This window comes from Gekko japonicus, unplaced genomic scaffold, assembly GCF_001447785.1.
Source record: "Gekko japonicus isolate JY-2015 unplaced genomic scaffold, Gekko_japonicus_V1.1 scaffold1183, whole genome shotgun sequence".
NCBI classification, from domain to species: Eukaryota; Metazoa; Chordata; class Lepidosauria; order Squamata; family Gekkonidae; genus Gekko; species Gekko japonicus.
The window spans coordinates 418,128-429,437 of NW_015167574.1; the positions used below are offsets into that span (position 1 = coordinate 418,128).

Below are 11,310 nucleotides of genomic sequence, written 5' to 3' on the forward strand. Positions count from 1 at the left end.
TCCCTACACTAACGTAAGTGTGGAAGTCATTTGCCTAGCAACTTCCAAAATGGCGATTCAGATCAGGGTGGATAAGAATCAATGGTTTTTTAAAAAATAAATCAGATTTTTAAATTTAAATTGGATTTTAAACATTTAAATTGGATTTCAAAAAAATAAAATGCTTTTTGAGTGGAAAATCTATCTAAATATAATTTTCTATTTAAGATACATTATACTCCATCAAGAAATAAGTTTTTAATTATGTAGCATGAGGTTGTATATTAATGCAATGTTTATTTTTTTTTGGTAAATGAGTTCCATTAATCCATTCACAATGTCATGCTCTTCAAGAGATTTCTGTAAGATTACTGGACAATTTTTCTATCTAAAAGATATTATCAGAGATGCTTGGTTTGGCAGCTCTCAAAACTGTGAATTTGTATCTGCAGAGACAGCACAACTCTTCTTCACATGTTATAAAATTAAGAGACCGCAGTCTTATTGATCCTCTTCAAATCTATGCACGCAGAATCTCTTATCAAGAGGTTCAATGAATATAAGATTGTGTGGGGTGGAATAGGACTGGATAAGGAGGAGATGTTAAGGGCTAAGAGTGAGGAGATAGGGGCAAGGAGTACAAAAGAAAGTGAAACCTCTTGAGCAGAATACTCCAGGAATCTTGATATCTTTGTGAGATCATGGATGTTTACACAGATACAAGAATATATATGTGAGATATTTTTAAGTGTGCCCTCATGGATGTTTAAGCAAATACAAGAATACGTATCCTATATGTTATTGTTTTAGTTAAATAAAACAATTTAAATGGTTATTGTTAATTATTATTTTTCTCCTTTCAATAAAGTACAGCAGATATGTTGTCCAAATATGAATGATTAACAACCTATTAAATTGGAGATAGTTCACTTTGCAATGATTTCATAATTCTATTTCAAGTGGTAAATAACCAATCATTTATTTTCTGAACTAAAACTAACCTGGAACGTTATTATATTAAACCTTCATCTGGGTTGCAATTTTTAAGGCCAGCAAAAATGAGCCTTTATGTAGAAAACTATGATTTAAGTTGAGTCACTGACTAGTGATTTAAATTGTGATTTAAATCAAATCCACCCTAATTGATATCTTGCCATGCAATCCTGAGATGGTGGTAGCTTATTCTTTGTGAGTTGCAGTCACTGATTTTGTGGTTTGTGAGGGTGAACCCCCCTCCCCATATGTGTGTTATTTTTTAACTTCCTTTTTTTTAAAACCAAACCTGGAACTTCCTCCAGGTTTGTACAAAGATCTCCCATGTCTGTTCCTAGTCCCATTGGGTGGATTTTTTGATCTACACTCCAGAGCCAAGTTTAGAAAATGTATATGTTGCCTCACAACTGAAACTATACAACCAAACAAGCCAGGGCCTAACAAACAGCAAAATTATTATGCACTGCACATTTTCTTTAGAGAGAAAGGTGAACTTGCTACTGTTCTGTGCTGATTTGAGTATTGTTACTTCAGAAGTATCAACAATATTCTTAGGCTTAATTCCAGGTACAACTTTGGTATTGTATCAACAAAATAATACCAAGTTTATGGAATAAAGTGTCTCTCTAGAATTAGAAAGATATGAACTAAAAATATTCAGGAACTTTATGCTCCATAGTAGTGATTGGTAGTAGAGATCGTATTGCAAAGAGGCACTAGAACAGAGCAATGGACACAAATTTACTGTTGTTTTTTCATAACAGACTGATATTTTGGAAACTGGCTAGATACTTATTCATGCTTTTAAAAAATCTAATCAGAATGTGTAAGAATAACTACAGTTGTAGGAGTCACAAAAGAAGTACTTCATCACGAGTTTCTTTTAGATCATGTAGAACAAATTTTTAAGAGCAAAGTTGAGATGCCGGTTAAATTTCAAACCAAGTCAGCCTTGAAGAGTTTGTTGTTTAAAGAAAAACAGAAAGTGATGACAGAGAAAGAGACGAATGATTAATGTCAAGAGTACATAATAGCCAAAATAAAAGAAGTGTTTGTTGGGGGCAGGGCAACATTCACTCCTAGGCAGGAGTGGTGGTCGAGTGTGCTTGGCCAGGGCATCATTTGAGGCCTATACATGCCTGCTATTCCACTACTGCATAACTGGCTTCCTATTTATTTAGTACAGTTTTATCCTGCCCTCATCCCAGCATGCATCACTTCCCTCTTCCATTTTATTCTTACAATGATCCTGTGAGGTAGATTAGGTTTAAGGAGATTGGTAGCCTGGGGTTACATTCTGTGATAGAGTGGCGATTTGAACTGATCCTAGTCCAACACGATAACCGCACTGGCTGTAGTGTATTCTGTCAGATTATAAATGTAGAGGCACAAGTGCAGAGATAAGTTTATATTTGTAAAGTTAGGTTACACCAGTTGACAATTTGAAGATTCAAGCATGAGAGATGTGGGCGTGTACTGTGGGTCTCTGTCAATCTTATCTGTGAGACAAACTTGAAGTCTGATTGGCTGTCACGTCTGTCTTAGTCGTATATCGAGATTCTGCGAGTGACAGTTATTTTGTTCCTCACTGTCAGTTGGTTTTTTCTGAGAGTTTAACTGAAATAGCTCTATGTTGGTCTGTTGGAAAATAACTCTAGATCTATACAAACTGTTGTTTAATTATTCACCAGTAAATAGTTAGAAAAATACCATTTAAACTTGACCGTGTTTGGTGTGGTTCTTTTGAGTCTTCCAAAACAAAGAAACATTAACAAATATTTTTAACATATTCTGGGGCTAGAGTTGGTCAGAAATGCAAGCATTTTATTTATGTAGTCCATTTTTCTCCTGCCCTTTCTCCAAGGAGCTCAGAGTGATACTCATAATTTTCCTTTCCATGTATCACTCTTACAACAACCCTGTGGTGTAGGCTAGAGGGAGAGTGACAGGCCCAAGGTTACCCAGCAAACTTCATGTCAAAGTGAGGATTTCAACCCTGATCTCCTAGTCCAACAGTGACCACAAACTGTGGTCACATGTACTGTAAAGAGGGAAACTGACTACTAGGTATGAATGATTGCTTTAGGATGGCATAAAAAGATGCACATATATAAAAGGGGCAGTAGGAATAATAGATACTGTGGAATCAGGCTGAAGATGCAGAAGGTGTCAGAGATACACTTAACCACTTCTCTGAGATACAATAACAGTACTTGAATAAAAACTGTAGGCCTAACCAGCTGCTAACTGGAGGGCAAACCTGCTGACCCACTGCATGCCAGGTCTGACCATCTAGCTCAGGATCGAATGGTAGCAGGCCTCGCTACCCAAGTGCTGGTAATAGGACTGACATGGAAAATGTGTTCTGGGGAACTGTGGCTGTTCACTTGTTTGAATGGAACAGTTGCAGCAGGGAAGCTTGTGTATTATAGAGGGCTTATGGTGACCCGTAGTTTTAGCTAAATAAATTTAATGGAGCACTATAGGGGGACTGTTCATTATTAAATTATACATGATAGCCAGCTGGTTTAACTTTGTATTGGACGGACATCAGTGTTTAAATCAGGAGAAAGAGGGAAATGTGTTAAGGGCAGCCTTGTAGACTCCGTTATTGCTCAGGGAACTAGAAAATACTATATCCCTGTTTGTTGTATAAATTAATTTGAATAATTACATGAGGTAATTGAAATGTGACTCGCATAAAACAGGTGAATAATCCGGCTTGCATTCACATGGGATCTCCAGATGGGGTCCCCCCATGCTTTTGGAGTCTGTGGAGTTTAAATTAAGGATTAGTAGAACATTCCAGGAGAAATGGGCTAATGACCTACTTTTCAAGTTCTATTTCTGCAGTCATTTGTAGAGTTTCTAAGTAGGAATCCTTTCAAGAGTGGGTGGTTCCAAAACCATGCATGGGTGTTTAGTAACACTTGGATCTGTAGCAGGCAGTGATTTTTGGCATGTGCTGTCAGACTGCTGACAGCTTCCAAAGCAGTCACTAGCGTAATGAAGGGGCTAGCTGAGAGAACTCTCGGTTATTTTTGAAAGGCCCAACCTCTGATGGAAGACCCGGAAACCTTAAGAACAGGCAAGGCATCCAGGGCTAGAGTGATGGAAACCCCTGCACTGAGGGCTTCTTCTGGCATTGCACATCAAATCAGGGAAGTAGAACCCCAGTTACTTACAATTCTCCCTTTCAAGATTTTGGAACAAGCAGAGCAGCATCTCCATCCTTCTCTCTCTCCATGCCATGTCAAGACCCTGTACTTTGAAGGCAGAGAGAATTCATGCCTCTGGGGGTGGGGGTACGATGGCAGGACTTAAAAGGGGGTCAGAGTTGTAATTAAAACTCTGGTGATGATTATGGGTGGTCCTGGATACTTGGCATGAGAGACTCGCACTGCTTGTGTTACAAGTCTCTCACGCTTCCTCTCGCATAGATAGATAAATCCAGTTCAGAGGTGGTTTGCCGTTGCCTGCCTCTGCTTCGTATCCCTGGATTTCCTTGGTGGTCTCACATCCAAGTATTAACCAGGGCTGACCTCGCTTAGCTCCCAAGATCTGACAAGATCAGGCTAGTCTAGGCGATCCAGGTCAGGGTCCAGTTTCATTAGAAAGAAAACAATACCATTCTTATTTAAAATTAGGGTTAGAACAGTGAATGCACCTTTCAAAAGACCCCCCTGTATGCGTCAGTGTAAGCAGAGCCCATTAGCCAAGGGAAATCTCCCACCATGGATTGCTTGCAGAGCCCATTAGCCAAGGGAAATCTCCATCATGGCCATTCCTAGGGTGTATTTCCCATCTTCACCCTCTATTGCAGATGGTTGTTCTTCCTCTCCTCTAAGTCTGGTATAGATCTCGCTATGTAGTTTTCAAAGGCGTGGACATTTTCTTCTGATGTGTGTGCCCTTACGAGCCTCTCCCTCTTCTGTGTTACTCTTGTTCCAAAGCAGCTGAGTCTGGGTTTTCACTGGGATGGCCGCTTGGCAGTGAAGGAGAACCAGCCACTTCCTGCTGCTGGAGTCTGCCAAGAGCAAGTCCTGCCTTCACTGCCAGGAATTCCCCACCACCATATGTGGTCAGGAGGAGGACGAAACAGCTGCACAAATCCAATTCAGGGCCTGCCTCTCGGCTCCACACCAGAATAACTTTCCCACTGTTAGTTTCTGATGACTTTGTGCTCTTGCAGCAGGCCTGGCTGGGAGGCCAAACCAATCACTAGATGCTCTGTAATGTGGAAGGGGGCAGCTGGCACAGGGACTTGGCACCAGGACGTAGATACACATGCCCAGCTGTCTTGCAGTTTTAGGCGGAGAACAGAAAGGAGCACCTTCAAGGAATGCGAAATCAAAGTACGCTGGTATAGGAAGCACACTAGTATAGTATAAGAAGGTATGTCAGGAATAGGGGTGTACTGGAAACTGCAGATTGGAAACACCCCCTGAACCCACAGTATGAACAAAATGTGGTAGGCATACATTTGTAAACAATAGCATACCAATAATAAGTGTGTAAATACACAGAAAACGAAACAGTGTAAACATCTAGTACCTCAAAAAGAAGCTAACACACATGGCAAACTGTGGATTGCTGGGTAAACTCCATTTCAAGTAGCTCTTCATCAAGCCATTTCTGGGTTATCCTGTTTACTCTTACTTAAAACAGCCACCAATTCAAATCAAGGAGCCCCCAAAAAGGTCTCTTGCCCTGATGCTGTTTTGCATCTCATATAACATGCAGTTTATCATGGGTGTTAACTCCTTTTTAATGTTTATAACTGTTTTTGTGTGTTTGCACCCTTTTGATTGATACACTGAATATGTTGACAGTTATGCTTTGTTGCATTTGTTCCTATTGTGGGCTCAGGTGACATTTTCAGTTGGCACTTTACAATGCACCCCTCTTTTCGACATACCTTCTTGCAGTTTTATTCAGCATAAATAGCATGGTAACATTATAAGCAACAGGATTGGTTCTGGCAATTGAAGCACGTTAATATTTGAAAATATACATCATGTTCTCTACCAATGCGGATGATAGCAATGATTTTTACTATGTTTATGATTAGTTTTAAGAATTGTTTTAGTATTAAATTACGGTTGTTATTATAATATGTTGTAACTTGTCCTGAGCCCTGCAGTGGCAGAGGAGGGCAATTCATAAATCAAATTAATTAAATAAATAGCTGGACAACTCCAAAAAGAGAAACAGCTTAAAGAAGTATTTTTCATGCATGTGCAGTTCCCTGCAAGTCCTTGTGAACAACTTTGCTAAATAGTAGTGTGATATTAGATAGATTCTCTAACCCATGTGAGATTGTGTGTTCCAGTATGACAGACCAGGAATATTTTCTGTAATTCTCTGACCAGGGCAGAATGGATGCAATGAATCCTGTTTATTGTGGCTGGAGAGAGGAATTCCCCCTTATGAGAGTGCTGTTTGATAGCTACTGGAGAAAAAACTGCCGATTAGAGGGCTGCATATTTCAGGAGTTGCTCAGAGTGCCTCTCTTCCAATGAGGTTTCTTTTTTAACAACTCTGTGTTTCAAAACCCACCCGGAGATAATTGAACCCTTTATACTGTTGGTATAGAAATAGGAAAGATAAGGAAAAGAAGGAAGGCAGAGCAAGCAGCGGCATCAGGTGACTGCTAAGTTATTTCAGTGCCGCGCATGCATGTGACAATCAGATGTCAAGCACCCTCTCCTAACCAGGTATGGACTTATTCCTGAAGCAATCACTACAGGCAGAGAAGCCAGAGAGGACCCGATGTTCCTTCCTCCATTCTTGTTACTTTTGAAAAAACTGAGCTCCAATCCTAGATGAGCATGTGGGTGTGCCTGTGCTGTTCCTACTCTTTGCTGCAGGGTGAAAATATCTAAGGCTGGTGAGGCATCTAAAGGTTTGTATGTCATAAAGGCTGCGTGAGATGACAGTTGCATATGGGACTTGGCAGGGATAGTTTCTCCCAAAGGAAGATGCTTGGTGGGGCAGTGCAATATGTTCACAGACTAAGACGCCCCAGGCTTGTAAAGCAACCAAAGATTGTGATGAACAACGAAAAGGAGTTAAAAGTTCTGGGAAAACAGTGGCAATCCTAGAGGCAAATGTGGCTTCTTAGAGACTGTCAAATTAAAGTCATCTTTTTGTGAAGACTGTAATAAGCAGAGATGCTTAAACAGTTATAAGCCGTTCCAGTAACATCTCGTTTTCCTTTGAAGGCTCATCAGCAAAGCCGAAAAGCTGACCGCTTGGTGGCAGCAGGGAAATACGAAGAAGCAATTGCTTGTCACAGAAAGGCATCTGGTGAGTATGTAGGCTGTTTTGTACCCGGCATATGCATTCTTAAATAGACATATCACATGTGCCATGGCCTTCATAGGGGCAAATTCTGTGTCTTAACAACCTTGGACAGTGCAAAAACCTGCATCTGGAAGCTGATACCAGATGTGTATATATAGGCTTTAGGGCATGTGCAGGAACCTTGGTGAAGGTAATTGGGTCTGGGCCTAGTTAGTACCTGTTTGGGAAACTTTCTGGGCCCCCTATGATTGGGTTCTGTTATGGAAGAAGGGCATGGTAGAACTGTAACAAATAAAAGGGGGGGAATAATTTTCAGTCTTGACAAGGTGATTGTAGAGAAGCAGTGATTGCAGACACAACAGAATTGCTCTTCTGAAGGTCACACCTCAGATCAAGAAAACTCTTTCACAGAGGTATTTAGTAGTGCAATCCTATGCAGATACCCCAGTCTAAGCTTAGGGTTGTAGCTGCCAGAACTTTAACAGAAAGGGAAGCCCTTGCACTCCGGAACATCTGCTGTGATTAAAAACTCTTGCAACAAGCTTCTTTAAAACATTGGTAGAACTCCAGCGTTGACAGACAAGGTTAAAGTGGCAAAATCCACTATCTTGATTTTTGTAAACTTGTTACAGTACCCGTCATATGTGCATTTCCTGGGGCTGAGGATTTAGTCACAACCAGGCTTTTGAGGCTTCTCTGTGGCCTAAACATTTCTTATTTTGTGTTTACATAGCATATCTTTTGGAGGCCATGAAGCTGACACAATCGGATCAGGTGAGATTACACTCGTTAAGTTGCAATAATGCTACCTCTGGGAGTGACTCATCTGTATGACCATAAGAATCAACGGGCAAGCTTGCATTCTAGAAAGGCAGAACACTGTAGGGGAGGGGTAAGGAAGGTCATGCCACTGAGGCATGGAGATGCAGTTTCACTTCTGGAACCCTGTCTGGTTAGCTGAGTTGCTGTCAGGTTGTATGAGTTTAGCCTACAGTAAATCTACTGCCCATGTCTAGAAAATACAGAGTGGATTTATCTGTATATCTTCAAGGACCAGAATTTATGTAACTTTTCCTATCGAAGAGTTTCTTGTAGAAACTGGTGGGTTTCTTTTCTGTCCATGTGCCTCCTGAAGCTTACATCTCCTTCCCTTTAATCTGTTCAGTAACTTGGGTCAAGGGCATAAAAGTAGCCATCTGCCAAAGTCTCCTTTAGTTACCCAGGCCCAGTGGAAGATCATGGTCTTACGCTGATATGTGTTACATATCAAAGGAAGCTTTTTTTGGGGGGGGGGGTGTATAATTTCTTCACTCACTGAAGATCGCTTCCCTTGCAGTGTGTGCATGTTTTAAATAGGCTTAATTAATTTTCAGCATCTAAAAAATGGGGAAAACTTCAATCCAAAGTGAGGATGTAGAAATGCTTAGGAATCCTTGTTTTCTTAGCATCAAATGCTCAATAAGCAATGCAGCAGCAGAGTAACGGATTTTAAATTTCCAGCATTCTGATAATAAAAACACCAAGCCTAAATACCAGTTATTTATTTATAGTACAAGATAGGAGTTGCAGTGGCTCGAGTTGTTAAGACGCTGAACTGCAGGCTGTGGAAGATCGGTAGTTCAGCAGTTCGAGACCCGGGTGCCGCATGATGGAGTGAGCTCCCGTCTCTAGTTCCAGCTCCTGCCAACCTAGCAGTTCGAAAGCAAGAAATTGCGAGTAGATCAATAGGTACCACTTCAGTGGGAAGGTAACAGCGTTCTGTGCGCCTTGGTGTTTAGTCATGCCGGCCACATGACCACGGGAACGTCTTCGGACAGCGCTGGCTCTTCGGCTTTGAAACGGAGATGAGCACCACAACCCTAGAGTCGGACTCGACTGGCTTTCGAGCAAGGGAACCTTTACCTTTACAAGATTGGAGCAACGATTATGGGAGGAAGAATGTTTGGAGGTGTAGAAATAATGGTTGAGTTTTTCCTTTTACATCTAAGGGTAGCAGAATGTAACTTGAGAGGGTGCCGTGGCTAACAGAAATTGAACCTCTGTTTTTATCTTTGCACAGGCCCAGTTGTCATTGGAATTACAAAGGGAGAGTCACCTGAAACAGATACTTCTAATCCAAGAGCGATGGAAGAGAGCAAAGAGGGAAGAGAGGATAAAAACGCAGCAAGCTGCTGACAAGGATAGCACAACACATCTACAGGCTTCCTCTAAGCCAACAGTTGAGGAATCAGATGCTCAAAACGTGTCAACTCCTGGCAGTCTAAAATACATCCCCTCTCCAGAGAAGGATTCACAGGCAATCCATGGCCTCTTTGATAGGGAGCCAGACACACTACTGTTTCTCCTCCAGACAAGAAAGAAACCAGTGGAAGTACATGTTAGAAGCAAAACTCCAAAGGACGACAAGATAAAAATCGAGGAGCAGGCCACCAAAATTGCTGATCTAGAGCAGCATGTGGAATTTCTGTTAGCTGAAAATGAGCGGTTAAGGCGAGAGAACAAGCAGCTCAAAGCGGAGCGGGCCAGGCTGATCAAATCTCCCCTGGAGAAGGAGCTGGATGTCGATGCTGACTTTGTTGAGAAGTCAGAGTTGTGGGGCCTGCAGCAGCATTCCGAAGCTGCAGCAACCTCCGCCTCCACCTGGCAGAAATTTACAACCAACACAGGGAAGGCCAAGGATATCCCAATCCCCAGCCTTCCCCCACTGGACATTCCATCCCCTGAGCTGCCCCTCTTGGAGCTCTCAGAGGATATTCTGAAGGGATTCATGAACAGTTAAGCGGAGGCCACAACCCACGCTCACCTGTAGTTCAGCAGTGTCCAAAAAAGGGAAAGCCTCTCTCTGCCAAGGGGAGAAATAGTGACTACAGCCCTGACATGGGGGAAAATCTGTCATTGGGAGAAGTACCCCTGTCATTGGATTGGTTGCCTAGGGCTTACAGTTTACCATTGTTGGTAAAAATGAAACCATGTCTTCTGATTCTTTTCAAGCCAAATGTGGGGGAGACATTCAGGTGTAACAGTCCTGGAGGGGCCCAAGGTATGCTATGTGTAACAAGCCTCTCCAATGCCATAGAGCGATGCAAAACATAAATTGGTTATGAGCCAATGGGGGACAACTTCAAAGACCTTTTCTGTCATGCATTCAGTTGGTATTTGAATTGTGCACAAAAACTCATCACTGTAGTGGACGTCACTTCTGTTCATTTACAGGATGGATCTGCGTGCCACACTTTTGCTCTTCTGGCTTAATAGAATGTCAGCCAATCAGGAGAAATGCTAAATTTCCATTTTGTTTCTGAAGGAACCAAACTAGTTATATTTTTTTTTAATTTCTGTTTAAAGAATGGATTCATTTACATAATCAGGGTGCTTTATAATGTATGTTCTTTATAAGGAACTGCTAGACATTGTTTTAAACAAATACGCAGGAACGAACAATCCTTGGTGCATGAACAGAGATAATGGTAGTTGCCAGAACTTGATTGAAAATAAAATGTTTCAGGTCGATTTGAATCTTTTTCCTTGGGGCATTCTGCCTTCAGCAGAGGCCAAGCCAGCTACCTGTAGGAAACAAATACATCAACAGATCTTGATGGAGAGAGAGAAATCATGGTTTTAGCCTCAGCTGCTGGACATCAACAGGTATGTTACCCTGAATATGTGATTTCTATTTTTATGTGTCCCAGCAGATGACCTCTGCCATGGTGGTGGAAAGTACCACCAAGTTGCAGCCAATTTACGGTGACCCCCGTAGGCATTTCAAGGGAGGAGATGTTCAGAAGTAATTGCCCATCACCACCTTCTGTGTAGCGACCCTGGAATGATGGTCTCCCATCCAAGTACTAACCAGGGCTGGCTCTGCTTTTGGCTTCCACCCATTGACGAGATTGGGCTTGCCTGGGCCACCCAGATCTGGGCACTGCCACACCTTACAGGAATCTTTTAATCCTGGTAATATTTCTGTTTGAGCCTCGAGGCAAATTATTGGGTTCTACTAAATACTCGTATAACTTTCTCTCTACCCAGCTC

General features: G+C 41.8%; 1 protein-coding gene across 1 annotated transcript in view; it reads left to right on the forward strand.

Annotated features, from left to right (window-relative positions):
* The window catches only part of NRBF2 (nuclear receptor binding factor 2), a 21,359-nt gene extending 10,582 nt beyond the window's left edge, over positions 1–10,777 (forward strand). Inside the window, exons 2-4 of the mRNA XM_015413861.1 lie at positions 7,197–7,281; positions 8,012–8,052; positions 9,338–10,777. Coding sequence (XP_015269347.1) covers positions 7,197–7,281; positions 8,012–8,052; positions 9,338–10,057 — 846 coding nt within the window. The 3' untranslated portion in view covers positions 10,058–10,777. The remainder of the gene's footprint in view (positions 1–7,196; positions 7,282–8,011; positions 8,053–9,337) is intronic.
* The last annotated feature ends 533 nt before the right edge of the window (positions 10,778–11,310 follow it).